This window comes from Dipodomys spectabilis, unplaced genomic scaffold (assembly GCF_019054845.1).
Source record: "Dipodomys spectabilis isolate Male_0828 unplaced genomic scaffold, ASM1905484v1 ptg000289l, whole genome shotgun sequence".
NCBI lineage: Eukaryota > Metazoa > Chordata > Mammalia > Rodentia > Heteromyidae > Dipodomys > Dipodomys spectabilis.
Window position 1 is genome coordinate 3,424,643 of NW_024870966.1, and position 22,331 is coordinate 3,446,973.

The 22,331-nt window shown below is 50.4% G+C and overlaps 1 protein-coding gene across 1 annotated transcript in view; it reads left to right on the forward strand.

The window, feature by feature from the left end:
• Window positions 1-606: 606 nt before the first annotated feature.
• Window positions 607-22,331, forward strand: part of Btbd16 (BTB domain containing 16) — a 48,424-nt gene continuing 26,699 nt past the window's right edge. Inside the window, exons 1-11 of the mRNA XM_042701350.1 lie at window positions 607-714; window positions 838-864; window positions 2,585-2,707; window positions 5,978-6,181; window positions 7,140-7,297; window positions 10,131-10,219; window positions 11,218-11,352; window positions 12,889-12,903; window positions 14,190-14,273; window positions 15,287-15,401; window positions 20,526-20,595. Coding sequence (XP_042557284.1) covers window positions 607-714; window positions 838-864; window positions 2,585-2,707; window positions 5,978-6,181; window positions 7,140-7,297; window positions 10,131-10,219; window positions 11,218-11,352; window positions 12,889-12,903; window positions 14,190-14,273; window positions 15,287-15,401; window positions 20,526-20,595 — 1,128 coding nt within the window. The remainder of the gene's footprint in view (window positions 715-837; window positions 865-2,584; window positions 2,708-5,977; window positions 6,182-7,139; window positions 7,298-10,130; window positions 10,220-11,217; window positions 11,353-12,888; window positions 12,904-14,189; window positions 14,274-15,286; window positions 15,402-20,525; window positions 20,596-22,331) is intronic.

Here is a 22,331-nt window from a genome sequence, read left to right on the forward strand (position 1 = left end):
CAGAAGCTCAGGTGACATCTTTGAGGATATGTACTTCTTTTTCTTTTAAGTTTGGGAACCCAAAGCCAACTAACTTTCCACAAAGGTTGTACCCCTATGTAGCTCCATGCCCTGTCCTCTCCTTCAGCGCTATGTCCTGGAAGGGCCTCGGTGTCCCTCTCCCCAGCAGAGCCCACTCTGAGGTGCCCAGCCTCTCCTTGCCCTCAGTGCTCGGTCCCTGTGAGCCACGTCATCTGGTCCCCGGTGTCTCAGCCTGTCCCTACTGTAACGTGGCAGGAAGAGGCTCTGTTTCTAGGTGGTTCCATCTTCTGCTGGCCCGCCTTACTGCAGCTGCGAAGAGTTGTGTTAGGCTATTCTCGGGCTTCTCCCTTGAAATCGTGGGGGGATGAGCCAGAAAAATTCCCCACAAGTGGAGTTAGGAGCGAAGAGGACAGCGGCTCTCTTCCTTCCTCACTCTTCAGAGGGTGACGTGGAGGGAATAATAATCAAGGAAAGTCCACCCCCCATGGGAGCCCCAGGCTCCGATCTCAGCTCTGCCACCTTCCGTCTGTGTGACTGGAGTAGGTTGCTTACCCTCTCTGGGTCATGCCCATGTTTCTGCTTAGCATGGGGCTGCTGGCCTTCAGGACCCACATGGCCTCCACCCTCTTCATCATCCAGGTGCTTGTCCACAGGATGGTGGCCAGCAACTGTTTATATCCTTCTGCTGAATCGGTGAGGAAAGCAAGAACAAGAAGCACCGGGAACCCGCCAGAGCCCCCAGCGGTGGTGAGATCAGCACCTTAGGAGCCCCCATTTTGCCAATTCCGTTGAGATTTTGCTCGTTTTCCTTTTCAGCTCTGCACCTGGGACTCCCCACTCAAGGTGAGCTTACTGCAGTCCTAAAGTGGCCCTTTGAAGACAGATGATGGAAGAAAGAGGAAGCTGGATGCTGTTGGTTATGGGGGAAGTTTTCACTTAAGCTTAAGGCTCAGCCCCTTGGGTGTGAGATCTGAGAGACCAGAGATTAAACCAAGGGGCAACCCTGCACCCACACAGATGACAATTCTTAACCCAGATTGCTGACTCCAGGAGAGAGACGGCCGGTGTTCCGTGTGACATGAAGGGGTGACAGTCGGTGAGAATTGTTCCTTCACTACTCTGGGCTCTGATAAGACGCTAAGATCCCTTCCCTTCCTTTCTCCTCTCTTCCCTTGCCTTCCCTTCCCTTCCTTTCACCTCTCTTCCCTTGCCTTCCCTTCCCTTCCTTTGCTTCTTGTTCCTTCTTTCCTTCCTCCTCCCCCTTTTCCTTCTCTCTCCCTCCTTTCCTTCCTTCCTTTCCCCCTCCCTTCCTTCCCTCTCTCCCTCTTTTTCTTCCTCCCTTCTGCCTCTTCTCTCTGAAATCAAAATGAAAACGTTTGTCATTAGAATTTCTGTTTCTTCTTACAGTCATTCTGTTGTTACAATAAAAACACATGATAAAAATTACCATCTTAACCATGCTCAAGTGCACAGTAGAAAATTAACTACATGCAAATCATTCTGCCACTGCTTTCTAGAACTTTCTCATGTAACGAAACTGAAACCCTGTGCCTACTGACCCACAACCTCCCTTTGCTCCTGTTCTAGGAGCCTTACAGCCGCCACTCTGCTTTCTGAATTTGGATATCATTCCTTCCTTGCACTTAGGTTTTTTCCCCCCCAGGTATTATTTCCGCCACACATTTCTCTTCTCCTTCTGAAGCTCCCACAATGTGTGTGTTGATCTGCTTGAAGGGACCCCTGCGTCCGTGGGTTCCTTCACTTTTCATTCTTTTTAACTTGGACTCGTTAATTCCCCACGACCTGTCCTCCAATTGGCTTGCTTTTACTTGATCACATATGCTAATGAACCCCTCTAGTGAGAATTCCCATTCCGTGATTGTAGTCTTCAGAAGAACCAGAATTTCTTCTTGGCTGTTTTCTCATAGTTTCTATCTTCACTGATACTTTTGGTTGTGCTCAGCCTCTTTCTAATTTTGTCTATGTGTGTGCACATTGAAAATTATTTTAAATTCCTTTTGGAGGTTCATTTGTTCTTTTGGCTGAGCTGTGTTCCCCTGTTTCTCCATGGGCTTACTTAGTCTCTTGTATTTGTTCATTTGAATAAACGACCACCTCCTCCGGTCTTTGGGGACTGGCTTGTCACAGGGAAAGACCCTTCACCAGTCATCCAAGGCTAGTGATCCTGTGGACTTCACCAACCTTTCTAGCTGGGTATATGTTGGAGCAGGGTGGGGGATGGGGGTGGGAGAGAGGGGCTTCTCTGGGCTTGTGCACTTAATTTCCCACTTGGAAAGATTCCTGATTTCCCTTTAAAAGCTTTCAATCGGGGCTGGGAAGGTGGCTCAGTGGTAGAGTGCTTGCCTTGCATGCATGAGGCCCTGGGTTCAATTCCTCAGCACCACATAAGCAGAAAAAAGTCAGAAGTGGTGCTGTGGCTCAACTGGTAGAGTGCTAGCCTTGAGCTAAAGAGCTGAGGGACAGCGCCCAGGCCCAGAGTTCAAGCCCCACGACTGACCAAAAAAAGAAAAAAGCTTTCAACCTCTAGCCCCTTTATGTCTAGCTGGAGGCGTGGCAGGTGCGAGGGGAAGGCCGCTCTTTTGTTTCCAGTGAGGCCCAGGGATCCAAGAGATGCCAGCTCATCATCACTACTCCTAAGCCAGGTGAGACGGAGAGCAGTCCTCGGGTAGGCTGAGGACCTGGTCACTGCATACTCCGGGCATATGCTGGAACGCCTTCCATTTATGTGTATTTGTTGTCTTTGGCTTTGTCTTGGGCAAGAATGTGGGCAGAACACTTACAAAATGCTGTTATCATTCAGGTGATAAAAGTAAGTTGAGGAAGTTTATTTTTAGCCCTGGGCTCTGATGGACCATGGGGAGGAGGGACATGACTGAGGCGGCTCCATCTCCTCCTCTACTCAATTGAGGCAGAAGCTTTGCAGACCAAGTCACTGAGGATGTGGCAGAGACCCAGCAGGGCCCCTGAGTGAAGGCCCCAGGTAAGAGCCTGGACCCCCCTCAGGAAGAGCTGGAGTCTCTGCTCAAGCCCCAGGCTGTGTTGACACCAGAATCTGGAACCAGAAGTGCTGGGAACATTCCCTGTTATTGCCATGGTGCCCACAATGACCCCAGAAACTGAAGGCAAGCCCCCCATCAAAGCTCACTGGCCCATAAAAAGAATAGGGTGAGCCCCAAATGTCAAGAGAGCTCCCAGAATTCAGGCTCAAAGGTGACTAGCCTCCAGATTACAGGAGACAGTATGGAGAGCAGTGTAATGAGCACGCCTTTCTTCCACACACGTCCGCTGTGAACTCCACGTGGAGGGCAAAGGGGCTTCAGAACTGTAAGTGCCCTGGTGTATTTCATCCACGTTAGAGTATGTTCCTGCTTAAGGATCTTCTGGGATTTTCTGGGTACTGGCTGGACAGGAAGGGGTCCCGGAGTGAAGGGACATTGCAAGAAGCTTCTGTCCACTCAGGAGAACTTAGGAACTGGCTCTTCTAACCCAGAGAGGAGGACACTAAGAAACGGAGGATGACAGTTCAAAGCCAGAGCCCAGAGATAGCCAAGAATCTTCTGCAGCTAGTGAATTTAAGTTGTTGCCTGTATTTTCTGCTCATAAATGACAGAAAAATGTACCTCACACAAACAATTTTAAGGCAGCTTTTATATGTGTATGTTAACTCAACCTCTATCTAAATAGACATATATCTACATATTTGTCTTGGCCCATGAGACTCCTCTAAAATAGCCAGCAAAAAGCTGGATCAGAGGTATAGCTCAAATAGTAGTGCACTAGCTGAACAAGCAAGCCAAGTAAGTGATTGGCTATCAGTGCAAAGCTCCGCAGGGCCAAAAAAAAAACCAATCAAAGCAAATGAAAAATAAAAACCCCGCAGAGGGGATGTTGGCTGATGGGAGGTCAAAGGAACAGATACACTTCCGGGACATTGAGATGCCTAATGGTCAGCTGGGAGGACTTTTAGGTATGGAGTCAAAGAACACGGGAGCTGGGATAGCTCAGAGCCTTCTTTAAACCGAAGGGAGTTCTCCAGGCACAGAGGGTTCAGCAGGGTGTGTCCTTTGTGTGCTGTGTAGCACTGAGTGCTGTCTTACTGCCTCGGTTTCCTCTAGGCCATGTTGAGGCTCATACCAGCAGGATGCCTGGCCTGAGCTTTAAAGCTGGAGAATTGAAGGCCATACTTGTTCTTGGGTGGTATGAGGGAGGGGTCAGAGAAGCAGCTGTGTGTTCCCTGGTGGGAAAATCTCCCTGTGCGCACACAGGTGCACATCTGTACACATTGGTTGGGATCAAGCCCAGAGCCTGTGTGCCTGCCCCAGCCCATGTTGATTTGATGCACAACTTTTGTTAAAATTAGAAATCAACAGAAATATACAATTGACATATTTTCCATACCCAATGAAATAATCTGTAGGGTAAAAGCAAAGTTAAAAACATTTATACCTGGAAGAACTTTTGAGGCACACAGTAACAGATAAAAGCTCACTTGCCCCAAGACCATGTATGGAAAACTCCTCAGAAACGCTTTTGCAAATTTTGTGGGAAAAGTCCATGCTTAAGTGGTTTGCTGGAAAGCAAAAAGCCAAAAACCATGTACAAGAAGGCTCAGTTTTATTGATGGCCACAGAGGTTCCAATTTAAAAATAAGGATCTGAAACTATGTGTTACTCATTAGATTAACAAAGCAAACAAATCCAACTCTCCCCCAAGGTATGATAAAGCTTTCTACTTGAATTGATGTAGGAAAAAGCATTAAAAATTGGTGCTGGGAATATAAATTACTGCAACTTTTGGGGAGGCAATATCTAGTTGAATTCAACATATGTATCTTTGACATAACAATCCCACTTTGAAGAATCTATTTTATAGAAATTACAACAGTGATATACAAATATAGGTTTATGTATATTTAGATACAGATACAATTACAGTTAACATATATGTATATATGTATTTATTATATATGTACACATGCACACACACACACACATATATATATATATATATACTACCTTAATAATGTGTGTATGAGTTATATATTTCTGGCTATCCCTGTTGTTGGGCCTACTCAAAAATATCACCTCTTCCTGGGAGCCATTGGTTCATGCTTGTAATTCTGACACCTAAGGAGGCTGAGATCTGGAGGATCATGGGTCAACACTAGTCTGGGTAAAAAAGTCTGCAAGACTCTTTCTCCAAAATAACCAGCAAGAAAAGCTAAGAGATGTGGCTCGAATGGTGGAGTACGAGCCTAATAATCAAACTCCAGTACCTACCCAACCCCAGTAACAGAAAACATCATTTTCTCGTCCCCGGTACAATGATACAGCCTGTGTCTTTGCAGCTCTCCTTTGGTCTTCATTTTGTGAGCGGGCATGAAGCTATACGCCCCTCCCGGTTGCTTTAACTTAGCCACGTCACCAGTACAATACAGAAAATTGTCTGTTCACTCATTTGCCTTTAAAAAACCAGATATCCTCTTGATGTGATAAATAATCCATACTTGAGGCTTACTCGTTATTACTCGTCATTACAGAATTTTTTTAGGCGAGTCTCCTTTATAGTCTTGAAGAGACGCTTTGGGAACTCGGTGTCTCAGTGTTTGTTCTTTTGTCTTCTAGTTGCTCATCTTTTTTCTTCCCCTCACTGTGTCATCTCCACTCTCATTTGTGACGATGCTGAATCCCGTGAGTACATCTGCGCGCCACGAGGCGGCAGGGGGTAGGAGCAGCACCAGTTGCTGTCGTTTCCCCCAGGGGCTAGGCCGAGCCACTGCGGCTCTGGTCCTCCACTCTCCCGCTGTGCTGGGAGGAGCACCGTGCACTCAGTGCTGGGAGGAGCGCCGTGCACTCACTGCCGAGCAGAATCCAGAGGACAGCACCCCACCTGTCAGCGCTCCCACACCTAATCCCACACCCCGCTTTCCCACCAGCCACTCTCCATTAGGAACGGTCCTGAGGCGTATTTAACTAACATTAGCCTCTTAGCAACTCGGAAAGTAAGATGGAATCACCACATCGCTGTCATCATCTCCGTCTTCACCATCACCATCACCACCGTTACCTCCACCCTCATCACCATCACCATCATTACCATCCCCTCCACCAGCATCCCCATTGCCTCCACCATCGCCCCTGTCATCATCACATCACTACCACCGTCTCTACTATAGCTAGAAAGTAGAAAGGATACCTTTCTACCTTGGATGGGCAAGCCAAATACAGTAAGGCCAATATGATTCCACACGCAAAAGCAAAGCAGTGCCAACACACATGTGAACTGTGAAACAGTACGCTAACTGGAAGACACTGGACAGGAAAGGCTGCATGTTATGCGATTCCACTTATTTCCACTTATTTTCAATATCCAGAATAGGCAGCTCTGTGGCGTTTCCTGGGCTGGTGAGTAGGGGAGGGGGAACCTGCCCTTAGTGGATGCAGGGAGCGGTGAGCACACACCAAACACTGTAAGCATACTAAGTGCCACTGAATTCTACACTGTGTAATAAACAAAATAGTGAGTTTTAGCTTTACTAAAAAAATTAGTTTCTGCCCCAAATCCCTGCTCTGTAATATCTCTTTAGATATCCAGATAAGTACTTAAGGAAAAATCCTTGATCTGGGTGCTGATGGCTCCTGCCTATAATCCTAGCTTCTCAAGAGACTGCGATCCGGAGGATGTTTGAGGATACCTGAGACGAAAAAAATGTCCTAGACTCCAAAATAACCAGCAAAACAAAAATCAGGGCCAGAGGCATGGCTGAAATGGTAGAGCACCTGCCTGGCAAGCACAAGGCCCTATGGGTAAATCCCAATACTGCCAAAACGAAGCAAAATAACTGAACCAACTTTATCTCCCTGACCAAATGTTTGCCTCTGGCACCTCCTGGCTAGAAGGCCAATTCCAACGTGCTCGGCAGCTTGAGATCCTTGGTCCACAGAATACAGCATCCTTCCCTTGAGAGAGATGCCCGGGGAAGATAGTAATCAGAAACTTAAAAAGGGCCTTGCGTTTCTCTCTGCTGTGGAGATCAGGAACACATTTGACAACTTGGTAAGGTGAGGAAATTTCTCGGTCTTTCTTTGACTATCCAGCAGTGCAAACCGCGCTTGGAGCGCCGGCTTGTTGGCTCCTGCAACCGGTGGCGTTTCCCCAAGCAGCCTTTCTCCGGGGACCTGCTGGCACTCTCTCAGATGTGTAAGGCCCTCAACATCGATCTGGAGGACAAGGATGCTCACAAGTACCCAGACAGGTAGTCAAAGGTCATGGTGGGGAGTGGCCATAGGGGCAGGGCGTGCACCTCTGGGAGGGAAGGTGGCTGAGAGTTAGGTCATGCCTCCTGGATAGAGGTGCCATCTGGGGCACCTCCAGGAGGGTACCTCCTTCCCTCCCTCCTTCCCCCCTTCCCTCCCTCTCTCTGGGACTGTCCCTCAGGCAGGGCCAAGGTACAAAGGGACCAAATCCCCTGACGCTAGCTGTGCATGGTGACAGAAGTGCAGAGAGGTTGTCAATCCTCGCCCCCTCCCCCCCCCCCCCCCGGACTTTCCTTTGCATTGGGAACTTGGGCCCTTACAAGAGTCTCAGTTTATCCTCCAGAGACAAATGAAAACAGCAACAACTTACCAGCTAACTATTCAGACATCTCACATCAATGTCCATGTCTCTCAATCAATGGTCCTCACTCCCTGCCAATCTGCTTGGATTCTTAGGAGTAGGCTAGACTCTTGACTTCTCCCCATTACCAGTTGTCTGGGGACTTGGCACTGGGCCCCTGGTGCATTGGGCCTGGCCAGTGCTCTTCCCCCGCCTGGCTCAAGTGTACTGGAGCACAGGCCGCGCCCCTGGGGCGGCAGGTACACAGAAGAGTGGCTTGCTCCATGTTTGCTGGGCGAGCAATCATCTCTCCTTTCCCCTGAGTGCACTGGCCAGCCCCACTCCTGAGTACCGGAGCCAGGCTAGGGAAGCAGGCACTGCACCTGGGCCCAAAAGCAAAGGTAAAAATGGTCCAGAGTACGGAGGGGAGAAGCTGGGCCGCAGGAGCTGAGATCCGAAGCAGTTGATGTGTGGAATAGCCTAGCTCACTGAGACTGGCACAGGAGAGGAGGGAGGCACAGACCTGGGAGCGGCTGTCGGTGCAGGCCATTCGGATGGTTAAAAGTAGCCCAAGGGACAGGGCTGCAATCCCTGCGCCTCCCTTACTGGTTCTGTGTGTGACCTTCAGCCAGTGGACGGACCTCTTTTGAACCCTTCTTCCCTCCTCCACCATGGGCCAGGACTTGGTGGGGAGGAAGCTCTCCATCCAAGAGCACAGGGTGAATGTCACCACGTGCCACGGCGCCTGTATCATTTGTCCCCCAGAGGAAAAAGATGCCATTTATCTCATTCCCTTGTCCACAGGTCCTAAAAGGACCCCAGCCCTAAGGTCTGCAGAGCTTGGGACGGGGGGGGGGGTCCCTTCACAAGCAGCCATGACACCTAGAAACAGGCAGCGTGGCCACCCAGATTGTCACCTAGCATCTTCCAGCTCCGCTGGTGCGGAGGATGTTTGTGAGATGGCTGCACTCACGAGCCACCGGCCCCCTCTCCCCCTCTGTGCTCTCCGGTCACATCCGTGACCCTGCCTGGCTGTGTCAGACATATTACCCAATCCGCTGGGAGGTTGAGGCTGGCTGGGTCAAGTCTGGTCTCCCCACTTCTTCCTGAGGCTGAGTCACTTGCAGCCCTCTCTGACCCTGGGAAGGACAGCACATACTCAGTGTGATTGTGGGCACAGGCTACCGTCCAAACCCCCTCCTCGCACTGGGGCCCGCGCGGGCTCCTGGGGTGGCGGGGATCCCAAGCGATACACAGCTCAGAGGTTGTCCTCAAGCGTCCCTGGCTGGTGGCTTTCTTGAGCTGATGGTCTCCAAACTGACTATGTGACTCGAATTTAGTATCGTTTTCCAGGCAATTGTGCAAAACCTGTGTTATCTCTCCATCACCACACATTTATTCAATGCACATTTACTAATCACCTGCAGGATGGTCCCGGAGCCCCAGGGGAGGAGACACAGATGCAGAGGGGGCTGGCAGGGTAACCACGGGGGGGGGGGGGGGTAGGGCACTGCTGGCTCTGGGTCCCCAAGGCAAAAGGCCAGCAGGAGGCACGGGACAGAGGGAGTGGGGGGTGGGCAGAGGCAGGAGCAGCATCTAGGTTGTCAGAAAGCACTGGAGCTGGATGGGGATGGCAGAGGCTACAAAGAAGCACAAGCCTGTTCACGGTATTGAGGGGTTTGAGCTGTCCCCCAGAGGTACTGGGGAGACAGGAAAGACTACCTCTGCCCTGTTAAGAGGAGTGGATACCCAGGCAGAGGAGGGCTGGAGATTGGTAGGCTGCTGATGAATTGGGAGGGGGAATGGTGGCTTGGTCAAAGGTCATAGTGGCAAAGGCAAAGGCACATGGACGAGTCCAAAAGAGTATTTTGTCCGATTGAGGCACGTGATTGGTTATGGAAACACCGAGTGAGCCGGTCCTGAGACAAGATCTGGTGTAGTCGCAGGCTAGGATTCAGGGTCGATTGTGAAGTTCATTTTTGGACACACAGACACTGAGGATTTCTAACAAAATCATTGGTGAGGTGAAATGTCCTAGAAACAGACACTGCACTCTATTCTTTTCTCCAGCAGACATTTTGTTGTTGTTATTGTTGGTTGAGGTGCCTAAACTCTGGACTTGGGCGCTATCCCTCAGCTCTTCAGCTCAAGGCTAGTGTTCTACCACTTGAGCCACAGAGCCACTTCTGGCTTTTTCTGCTTATGTGGTGCTGAGGAATTGAACCCAGGACCTCATGCATGCAAAGCAAGCAATCTATCTTCCCAGCCCCTCCAGCAGGCATTTATTGGGTACTTACTGTATGTTGTGGTTTTAGCTACTACTGAAGGCATTGCTTGTGGTTTATCCAGGCAGTATAACCCCAAAGCAGAGGTGTGACATGGTGGCCGAGGGATGTTTAGGTGCATACATACCAGAAGGCTGCATGATGCGGTGGGAGAAAAATGTCAGCAGTAACTCCCACATTTTTTTTTCGTTTGTATCTTTCCTTGAGATTATGCATTTCAAAAATCCAGAAACTCTTCTCTGAGGAAGTGAAGAACCACAAGGCAGCCAAAAGTGGGGAGGAGACAGGTGAGTGTTGTCATCAGTGTTTAAATCAGAGCATTTCAATAGTTCTGACTTCTGGGGCCCCTGGAGACCTTGTGGAGCAAAGCCAGTCCATAGCTCAAACACTAATCTGTGTATTGTGATTCTTGTCCACTGCCCAGTGTCTAACATGTAATTTAAATAGCCATACTTATCTGTCAAATGATTGCACAGGAAACCAAGCCTCACACACACATTTCATAGGACAATGGCTACTATAAAGACAAAGGCACGGAGGTCAATAGATAGCTTTTGGGTGAGATGACTGCACAGAGCACACCCGGGGGCAGCTGTTCTTCTCCCTCTGGACCTGGGCCAGTCACGAATCGGACATCTGCATAGCTCAGAAGCCTTTTCTGAGATAGGAGCGGGAGTCAGAATGGGACCCTCCAGCTAGAAGTAAGTACGTTGAGCCTCACGGAGGAGCCTGGCAAGGTCCTCTCGTTTTTAAATTTTTATACTTGTGGTGCTCAGGACTGGACCCAGGGCCCCGCGCAGGCTCCGGTACTCATTATACTCCCGGATGAAAGTCCGCTGCTTTACTCATCCAAACTTGAGAGTCTAGTAAGTAGAGGCCCAGGATATGGCGAAGGAATGACAGTGACCAAGGACAGTTCCCACCACAAAGAAGGATCAATAGTGCCGAGGCTGGGACCCCCTGTACTAGAGGAAGGCAAGGTGTGGCCCACTCCCTAAAGAGGTCTCCCAGGAGCGGCCCTGGAAAGTCTCTGTAGAGCCTTTTTTCAGGTCTCCAAGTTGGAAGGAAGCCATGTGGCTCTGCAGCCCTCCAGCTCTGTCCTTAGGCTCCCGGGAGGCGCAGATCCCCTTCCCTGCAAGGCTCTGAAAGGCCCACACTTCGCTGGGGCTGGGGAAGTCGGTTGGCCTTTCGTCTGCTTCCTGGCTGCGGTGAATGGAGGAGAATTGAGGCGAAGAGGAAGTGCTTGTGTGGGGAAGCCAGCAAACCACTGCCCAGCGTCCTTTCGTCCCCTCAGATGTGGTTCTGGAATGCCTGGGCTACACGTGGGAGCTGCACCAGGCCCAGCTCTTCCAGTCCGAGACCTTGGCCAAGCTTTACTTGACGACCCTGATGCACAGGACTAAGAACTACGCGGATTCCACGGTGCCATGTAAGTATATCTATAGAGAGTCACAGTACAATTTCGTGTAGAATAATGACCCCCTGGTCCTGGGACCCCTCACACCCTCAAGGTTTGAAAGGGCCCAGCCTGCCTCCGGCTGTTTTGAGACCAATGGTGGTTGGCATGGACAGAGCTGAGCCAGGTTCTGTGGTGTGAGCTCATCACAGGACTGACCACCAGCTCCTGCCTGCCCTCTTAGCCCTCTCCCACTGACTCTGGTTATCTTCTGTCTCCTGCCATCTTCTGTCCTCCACCCTGGTTAAATAGTGAGAACTGAATGGCTTTCTGATGAGTGGGATTCTGATTGATCGTGGGGTGTCTTGCTACCTGCATTTTATTCTCATTTCTTTTTTTGTAGCACCCCGTGCCTCTACTTTGTAGTTCCTGGGAAGGTTTGCTCAACTTTTACATGGCCATACATTCCCTGAACACCTGTCCTGAGCCCTTTTCCATTCTATTGTCTATGCCCCACAGGTCTTTTTACGTCATTCTGTTGTCAGGTAGATAGGTTTGGGTTTACTGGTTTAACTGCTGCCCGTGTGTAGGTTCAGAGGCTGCAATTCTCTGCAGGCTTACCAACCCCTTCCTGAGCCTGGGGAGTGGTGCCCCGGTGCCTGCTGGGATCTGTTGGGGGCCCTGGCCTCTGCTTCAGCTCTCTGTCCTTGGAGGTGGCAGTGGGAGACTGTGGCTTTCCTATAAACCGGTAGGAAGCTGCCTGTGGCGTTTCTGCCTTTCCTAACCCAGTGGGATGGGCTCTAGCATCTCCCCTGAGCCCAGGGTGGAGCACTCAGCAGGCCATCAGTGGGAGGCTCTGATGCCCTAGACAGAGAGAACACTGGAAAACAGGAGAGTCTGGGAGCAGAAAGGGAGGGACGGGCAGCATCCGTCTTTAACAGGGTCTATGAGGGTGTCACTGCAAGACCTTGGGACGGCCACTGTGATCCAAGACTCTGCTAGTGGCAAGTCCTGACCAGAGATGTCACTGCAGATTCGGTAGTGAGACTCCTGGGTTCCCGACTGTCATCATTCTCTCCACATGCACCACTTGTGAGATAATGGGGCTCCAAGGCTTCCCACAAGAAGTCGCCGTCCCTCCTGCTCAGCGTGTATCTCTCCAGGATGTTTGTGCACCGATTTCAAAACCATTGCACAACTGTGTGCCGTCCTGCAGGCAGCACTGAGGAACATTCCAGAAAAGCTCAGTGGAGACCACAGACTCTCAACGAGGCTCAGCTGCTCCTTACCCAACGCTGCTTGTGTCTGAGCAGACACACTTATTCTCAGGACTGAAATCCAAAGGGAATCAGTCATACTACACACAAACTCACAAGCTTGGTCTTGGAGGACCTCCTATGTATACGATCAAATGCTTCCTTTCTTATGCTGGGCCTCACTTAACCCGGAGGAAAGGCTGAACTTCTGCCTTGCACTCACTGTGGCCTTGCTGATACCATTTCTCCCTTCTTTCAAGTGTTTAGCTTGTGCCGGACCTTGTGCTCAGAATTTGTCATCTGGGCTGGGCAGACCAGCAAGCCCTACGTGATGATGATCGTTGCCTTCTGTGTTCTGCCCCACACTGGGCGCCAAGATGAGCGTGATCATCCATCTGATAAAACTTGACCAATAAGAGCATTAGCCACTACCTCCTGTGTGCCTACTGTGCACCTGGCACCTGGGGGCATGATCTCCGGTACTTCCTTCCTAAGGAGATGAGTGACTGCCAGGGTCTTGCAGGTAGAGGCCCCAAAGGAACATGATCCAGAGCCAGAGACTTAGTAGGTTGTCAAAAAATACTGGCCGAATGAGACAATAAACAGAATGTAGCACTGGAGGACAGTGAAGGGGCCCTGAGGAAGAGGGCCTCTTTGTTGGATCATTTTCTTGAATGCTCTTGGTTCCCAATTTATATTCTTTTCCATTACTTCGAACCTTGAGCTCACTGGTAATAGAACCTATTCGTGTGTAAGACTGTGGTGGACCCTGGAGGGTAGAGTACACCATCAGTGTGCCTGGCCAATACAAAGCACTCCTAGGCACACCTGTGGTGGAACTGGCCTAGCAGGCTATGGCGAGGCTGGTCTTAGGTAGCAGGGGTGGAGGTGCTGCTCTTCATGTGGGGTCAGGAAAGGGGCATGTGAGGAAGCCCCCCTGAGGGAGAGGGGCAGCAGGAAGTCCTGCAGAATCCCGGGAATCTGCCCAGAGGAGGCAGGTCTGGGAGATGATGAGCGGAGCAGTGGGAAGAGGTTGGAGCGGCTGGAGTGATGGTGCCAAGGGCGTTCTGGGAAGCCACATCAGAGAGCACTGCAGTGAATGGGGCCAGCCAGGGGGGCGGGGGGGGGGGAGAGGCTGCCCTGCCCTTCCTCAGGGACAGGGTTCCCCAGTTTGGAGAGGACATGTCAAGAGGTACTGGCTGGACACCCCCGTCTCTCATCAGATGGTCCCCATCACCCACTTGATCCAACCCTAGCTTTGCTGCTCACTCAGCTCAGAAACCAACAGTGGAGGCCCACTCTGCCCGCCCACTGCTCCCGGCCTCCCATGATGAGAAAGGTGTGGCAGGCAGGGAGGGAGGGAAAGGGAGAGGAAGGGAGGGAGGAATGAATTCATTTCAGTTGACAGTGAGGGACGCTGGGTAAAGGGAAACACCAGCACTGGCCATAGTATTTTTGCAAGTTCTGTGACTCCCTGTTTCTGCGCAGTTACCTTCAGCATGCATCCACTAAGCAACACGCCAAGTATGGTGTGGTGCAAGTCAAGATCCGGAGCAGGGGAGGGGAGGATCAGGCATACTGAGGCCGCCATCTGCTTTTCTTCAACAGATCCAGCATCTGGGAAGACCAAAGAAGTACCCCCTGTGAAGAAGATGATCATTTCCTTAAAGATCAATGATCCAGCCGTCAGCAGATCTGGTAAAGTACACCTGCCTTCTGTAAATCGATTTTAAAGTAGAGAAAAACAAGAGCGCTGCAGTCCACTGGTGATGCACATTCCTTCACGAAAAGAAGGGACCAGGGACACGTGGAGAAGTGGGAGAAGGTGGAAATTGCTGCTATAGAGCTGTGACTGTTGGGACAGGGCCAGAAGGGTGGATGCAGGAAGGGAAGGGAGGAGCAGCCTTCTCAGACAGACCTGGGGGAAATGGAATGTTCCTGCCCAAACGCACAACTCCCCAAATAGCACGTGACCTCCTCTTCCCAAAGATCCCCAAGGTCTGCCTTCCAGAACACTCTCCCAGGGTGCTCCCTTGGCTCTGCCCTAGAGAAGGATGGCCGTGTGGCATGTGTCACACCATCAGGTACACAATACCGCTGCATGCATTGCTAGGTCAGCACGAACACCCTGAGCAGCCAGCTGTCCTCAGAGAACGCTGCCACCACACGGCGGCACTCTCTAGGATCACGCAGGGCTTGGAGCAGGACAAGTTCATCATGGCCCCTAGCCGGATGGTCTAGTTCATGGGTGATCAAATCCTGGCTCTTTCCAGATGTCCTCGATCATACTGGAGTCCTCAAGCTAACAAGGAAAATCATTATTAAACTATTTGTCATCTCGAGAGAAAATGTGACCAATCTATGCATGGTGTATTTAGATAGTCACATTCCTACTCAGGTCAGGGACCCCAAGTAAGGAGAGGGGTCTCTAGGTTCATAGAGATCCCTGAGATGTCTCGGTCCCAAGACACAGATAGATGCTCAGAGTGGCTCCAAGGAGAGGCCTTTTGGCAGAGCTCAGTTCCCTTTAGCTTTATCTTCAGCTCGTCTGGAGCAGTGGGAGTCCAGTGGCCACTTTCTCAGGTGGAGTCTGCGCATGTATATCTTCTTCAAGAGCATCCACCTGTCCAGCCTCAGGAATTGTGAGGCCGTGGGCCAGGGCCACAGGCAGAGGCCTGCGCTGATGGCTTTCCCTTGGCTACTGCCCCCAGCCTTCGCCCTGGCGCTGAAGAACCTCTACATGACCAACGTGGACATAAACGTGGACGACCTGCTGGGGGTGCTGGCTTCCGCTCACATCCTCCAGTCCGGTCACCTGTTTCAAAGGTAAGAAGACAGGGGGACTAGGGCCCGTCTGGGAACATGTAGACGGGCCTTTCCTGGCCCATTTCATGGACTGGATCTCTTCCCTGGATGGAGACACAGTGGGCTCATTGGTGCCCAATGTGACTTTGAATGTGGAAATGAATAGAACAGATGCACAGGTTGTGGGCTGCAGGTTCATAATAGGCACTTGTCTCTGGAAGGGGCAGGTAGCTCATAGGAATAAAATAACAAGGGAAGGGGTGCTTCTCCTGCTGGGAGAGATTTTGCAGATATGCCAAGTGACTTTCTAAGATCCTAACAATGAAGCTTGCTTGCCCATTTCCACCAGGGTTCACTTCTGTATAGAATAAAGTCTCTGTTGTGTGTACATACACAATCTGAGGGCGAGCTGGCTTTCTGTCATGTTCATGTCTTGCTTGTTTCAGATATGTCTGTTTTCTCTTGCTAATAATATCTTTGTTATGAATGCCATACATAGTGATTGTAAATATTTGGGGGGAGAGAAAAATGGGAAGTGGTTGTTGTTGTTGTTTTCTTTTTGTGCCAGTACTAGGGCTTGAACTTAGGACCTCACATTCTCTTGCTCAGCTTTTTCAGTCAAGGCTGGTGCTCTACCAGTTGAGCCACACCTCCACTTTGGCTTTTTTTCTGGTTTTAGTTGGAAATAAGAGTCTCTCTAGTTTGTCTGCCCGGACTGGATTGAACCTCCATCCTCAGATCTCAGTTTTCTGAGTAGCTAGGATTCTAAGTGTGGAGCCACTGGGGCCTGGAAAAATCACCATCACCTATTGATTCCACTGGCCACTAGGGGGCATAGCTTTACTGCTTGGGTAGTCACAGCCCCTGGTCTCATCTTGGTGTCCAGTAGGAAGCCACGGGACAGGGGCACCAGGAGATATTCAAAGGGATTGGTGCACCATTTTAAGGCTTCTGCATTTTGGAATGCCTAGAGCTCGTAGACCTTGGTAGACAGGGGGAGCAGCAGGCAGGTCTCAGAACTTCTGCCTGCATTGCAGAAGCCATGGTGATATAATCTAGGCTCAGTCAGAGGCTGCAAGTTGTCTGTCATCGGACATTTCTGCAAATCCCAAAGCACATGTGAGATTCGTGGGCTCCACCCTTCTAAAAGCTTCCCCATCACCATCACGGACCTCTCTGGTCTCCACTGCAAGTGTGGTCGTCGTGTTTATCTTAGCTATTCCTCAGGACTAAGTGGCAGAAAGCTTGGAGGTGGAGCACTGTCACAGTCAGACACCAGTGGAGCTCTTTGCCAGGCTGGACCCCTGACATCTTTCCCCGAAAGGAGGGAGTACCATGGCTACACACATTTCATTGAGGGGGAGACTGAGGCTCCTTACCCAAGACCACACAGCTTCCAAGTAGACCAGCCAGATCTTGAAGGACATTGAGGAGTCCCCAAACCTACGCTATTAGCACCACTCCATCTTCTATGCAGCGATGTGATTGGTCATTTGCTCATTCAGGCTCCTGAGCCTCTCTAGCCTTTCTCTCTATGACCCTGGGCCTGGTGCAGTTTGCTTATTCAACCAGACCCCTATTCGCTCCTTCAAGCTGGATTTTTACTGCTTCCGTAGGATGCCGAGGAGACAGAAAGGCCCCAATGGGCAACTGGCTGCCCTTAGAGGCAGGCCTCTTACCCCACCATTCCCAAGACACAGGAAATGAGCTGTCAGGCGCAGTGGAGGGGCAGGAACTCCCAAATGGAACATTTTGTCCTGTGTGTGATTAATGCCAAGTAAAACTGGTGCCAATGATGAGAAAAAGCACCCTTTAGAACTCCCCTGTTTGATTTCCTGTAATATTACTCCATGCCACTAGTGTGAATGGAAGGGTAAGCGAGGAAAGTAGAAGATCTTCTGTGGGATTCGTCTTGCTAGCTTGTTCGGCGGCTCCTCCTGGGCTCTTTCAGGAATGTGTGCCCAGCCTCACCAAGGTGGCCCTGAGCGCAGAGGTGGCGTCTCGTAGCTCTGCCCTCCCCAGACCCCCATGTGAATGACTGTGGAGAGGAGATTTACAGCAGCGATGATCTGTCTGTCTGGCGGCCACCTCAGGCCTCAGTTCCTTCATCTGAGTGACTAATGAGTGAATGAATAAAACGAATGAGTAGTTCATCTTAGCCGAGACAGGACATCAGCGGCTCCCTTGAGGACAGAGGCAGGCCCTCCCCTGGGGACCACGTTTTGTGGCCTCCACACTGTCTGCAAATGTCCACAAGCAGTGCCTCAGTCCTGGGTCACAGGAGATACCCTGGGCCAGGACAAGACACTTCATGTAACTGCACTGGTGATGCAGAGATCCTAGGAGCCAAGGCCTACAGGTACTCAGAGGCCCACTCTCTCTGCAGAGGACACAGCGAGAGAGGCCCAGCATTTCAGAGTGGCTCTGTACCAAGTCTTTATGGTCAGACCTGTGGGGCTGGGCATAGAGGGGCGATAAGCCAGCTTGACTATGGCCTTGGCACCATCTAAGGAATCTGGCTTGACCCTATTGGTGATGGGGGTGGGGGGTGGGATCTGGGCTATTAAAGACTTCCCACCCCTTTGTTTATGTACAGCATGCATATGCAGCTCAGCATAGCCTAGGACACAAAGCAATGACCAAATCACAGCCTCCTTACTCAGGTCCTTTCTGGACAGCTGTTTCCTGGTGCCACCGAGTGCGGCATCTCTGACCACATCCTGGGGCTTGGCTTTGGCCTTTCGAGAGATCTTTCGATCTCTCAGCCTCTGCTGCCCTGCCTCAGCCCCAGATGAGAAGCCCCATCGATCTGTGACTTATCTACAATGCCCCAAGAATGGCAGGTGACTCATTCTCTTCCCTGCTGCCCTGCCCTGTGCTGTGAGCCAGAGCGGGAAAGGCTCTCATGGTAGAGAGCCAAACCTGCCCTCCCACTGGGCAGGACCAAACCTGCCTGACAGCCGCAGGACCTGCCCTAGATTCTGCAGATCATTGCTATAGGACTGATTGTTCTAGGTCAGAGGTCAGGGCAGGCCTTCACACAGCTGGGCTGGGGCTTGCCTGCTCTGGAGATATTGAAGGTACAGTTGTGTGTGTGCATGTACGTGTGTGTGTGCATGTACGTGTGTGTGTGTGTGTGTGTGTGTGTGTTGTGTGTACACCCAGGTGTGGAGTGGAGCAGCAGTGCCCAGATGGTTTTGTGACATTAGGTGATAAATGACCGCTCGAAGGCCAGCTTGGCAGAACTTTCCTCTGGGTGAGTTTTCCTCACCCAGAAGGTGAGGCTTAGAGGCGCTTGCCTTTAATCCCAGTTACTTGGGAGACAGAGATCAAGAGGATCAAGGTTTGTGACCAGCACTAGCAAAAACTAACCAAGATGCCATCTCAACCAGTAACCGGGATGTGGTAGCATGTGCCTGACATCCCTACTTTTCAGGAAGTGTAAGAAGCAAGATCATGGTTCAGGTCACCCCAAACAACAACAGAAGATCCTATTTGAGAAATAACTGCAGCAAAAAGGTCTGGGGGCATGGTTCAATAGGTAAAGTGCCTGCCTAGCATGCATGAAGTCCTGACTTCAAACCATGGTACTATTTCCCCCACCAAAAAAAAAAAAAAATGCCCAGTGGGCTGGAGTCACAGCTGGATCTCAGCCTTTGCAGCCAGAGTGGAAGAGGGAGGGGCCCGCGAGGAGGACCTTGGATAGCTTCCAGTTGGTTCAGTCAAGGGCAAGCATGAAGCTTGGAGGGGAAGGGTCCGAACCCCTGTTGACCCTAGTCAGGACCCCCTTCACAGTGTGAAGGAAGCCGTGGAGGCAGGGAGGCCCCCTGTTGGGAGTCTTCAGCCAAGACAACTGGGGACGCACAGGGCTTGAATTAGGAAGTAGGAGGGGAGAGGTGGGTCAAGGAGACAGGAAGATGAGAATGGATGGGCTCGCCCATTGTAAGCCAAGGAGCTCACAAGATGACAGCAGGGCCTAGCGCAGACTCAGTGCACGAGCCCCCCCTGACCTCAGGACCACACCTCCTCATCGGCATCATGCACCCACTCGGAATCCAGGGGTACAGAGTGCTTTGTCATGACCAGGTAACCAGTTACTTCCTCATTTTTTGTTTCTTATTCCTGCCTTGCACTTATAGAGTTTGAACTCAGGACTTCAAGCTTGCTTAACTTGCTAGCTCAGCTGGTGCTTTACCATTTGAGCCATGCCTCCAGCTTGGCTTTTTGCTGGTTAATGGAAGATGGAGTCTTATAGACTTTGCTGCCCAATCTGGTTTCAAAGCATGATCCTATGGATCTTGACCTCTAGAATTGTAGGTGTGAGGCATCAGTGTCCAGCTAGTACAGGTTTTAAGTGGCTAAACCAATACATAAAACGGTATCATTTCTTTTTTTTTAACCAAGGAGAAAGAAAAACAAGAATAGAGAAACTAAAACATGTATACTGTAGCAACCTACACTCAGCCAGACATTCAGCTTTGAGCTTTCAATTGATCAAAGGAAAATGGATAATTGGGAGATAGCAAATATTGGTATTAAAAGGGCCACCATCTTCAAATTACCCCAAGACCTATAATAATCAATATCTTCATGTCCTTAATACAGTTGTAATAATATAGCAATCTGTCTGAAGCTTTACCCTAATAACTGTCTCCCTGTGTGTCTACCCACTGGGCTGTCAGCTTTGTTGTTTGCACAGTGAAGTCCTCCCTGGTGCTTGGAACATGGTGCATGCTCAGTAAACAGATCCTCCATGACTAAGTAAGCCAGACCGATAAGGCATAGTCATTGGAAAGAACTAAGATTTTCATCAAAAAAGTTGCTTTTGAGATCCATTGACACTCCTTTGGCAGGAAGGTACCTATGGCCATGTTGGCTATGAATAAGCCTCAGTAGGGCAGCTTTATGCCCTTTGACACAGAGCAATAATAGACAGGGGCTACTTGGCTGTCCTCTGAAGAGCTGGTAGCTCTTTGTAAAGGCATTCTGGTTTTTTCCTTTGCCCTAAAACAAGATTCCCTTTTTGTGAGCTCTCTGGTGCCATCCTGGAGTTAAAGGAAGTCCCTGGGTCTCCCCCTGCCCCCCCACCCCACTTCTCTGACAGCAACCTGGGCTTCCGCAGGATCAGCAATCTTCTTCCTGCAGGTGTGTGACCATGATGATGAACGAACTCTCGCCAAGTACTCTAAAGGCCTTCTACCTGGCTGGCTGTAAGGTAAGAGTCCCTCACAGGACCTGGGCTCTTGGGGTGATGGGACTTCAAAGGCAGCCTGAACTCCAGGGTTTCACTTAGGCTTAGCTCCAAAAAAATCTATTCAAAGGTAATAACCAAGGTTAGAAATATGTGAACACATTTGTTTTCTTTTTAAACTTTCATTTAAACATTTTTTAAATTTATATCCATTTATTTATGTTTTATGCCAGTCCTACGGCTTGACCTTAATGCCTGGCACTGTCTCTGAGCTTTTGTGCTCAAAGCTAGTACTCTACCATTGGAGCCACAGCCCCATCCGGCCTTATTGGCGGTTAATTGGAGATGAGTCTCATGGACTTTCCTGCCCAGGATGATCCTTAGATCTCAGTCTTTTTTTTTTTTTTCTGGTTGGTCATGGACCTGAACTCTGGGCACTGTCCCTCAGCTCTTCGGCTCAAGGCTAGCACTCTACCACTTGAGTCACAGCGCCACTTCCGACTTTTTTCTGCTTATGTGGTGCTGAGGAATCAAACCCAGGGACTCATGCATGCAAGGCAAGCACTCTACCCCTGAGCCACCTTCCCAACCCCTAGATCTCAGTCTTGTGAGCGGCTAAGATTACAAGCATGTGCCATAAGCACCTGGCTTTATAATCTATTTTTAAAGGAATGGTGAGTAGCAAAAAAAAAAAAAAAATAGGAAGGCTTCATCTTGGGATGGAGAGGGGGATGGAGAGCCTGATCTTCTCACTGAAATAGCAAAAAGCCTTGCAGTATATTCTTTCTAGAGCTAGGACACGTTGTCCCACTGGGTCTAGTCCGAGTATCTGTGTTGGGAACAAATGACACAATGCAGCTGTTGTTATCAGAAGAGAAAATGGGGAATTGAACTGCCCCAGCTGACCAGCCACAAGGGGGCAGTCCTGAGTCCCACGTCTCCTTCCACTTTCCCTGTGGCCACCGTCCATGGACACAGACCCAGAGTCTCCACTGTGGCATAGCCAGCACATCATAGCCCCCTTAGAGCCACATGGAAGAATGTTCTAAATATCTACTCACACATCGCTTGTGGTCCTCACCTTGACTCCATGGCGTTAGAGAGCACTGGGTACCATCTCTGCATTCCAGTCCAGCTGCGGGACCCAGGGTCCTGAGTTCATGCAAAGTGGATAGTCTAACACTCTGGCACCTGGGAACCTCTCTCTGTTTCTGTCTCTCTGTCTCTGTCTCTCTCTCCCTCCCCACTTTCTCCTTTCTCTGTTTTTCTTTTTTCCTTTCTTTCATACCTGTACTGTGGCCAGGGCACTGTCTCTTAGCTTTTTTACTCAAGGATGGTGCTCAACCACCTGAACCACAGCCCCGCTTCTGGCTTTTTGCTGATCAATTGGAATTAAGAATTGCAAGAGCTGGGGCTGGGAAGGTGGCTCAGTGGTAGAGCGCTTGCCTTGCATGCCTGAGGCCCTGGGTTCGATTCCTCAGCACCACATAAGCAAAAAGAAAAGAGCCGGAAGTGGCAATGTGGCTCAAGTGGTAGAGCGCTAGCCTTGAGCTGAAGAGCTGAGGGACAGTGCCCAGGCCCAGAGTTCAGGCCCCATGACCAGACCCCCCCCCCAAAAAAAAAGAATTGCAAGAGCTTTATTGCCTGGGCTGGCTTCAAACCACAATCCTCTGATTGCAGATCCTTAAGAGGCCTCAGCCTCTTGAGAAGCTAGGATTGCAGGTGTGAGCCCCTGGCACCAGGCTCTGCCTTTTAATTTT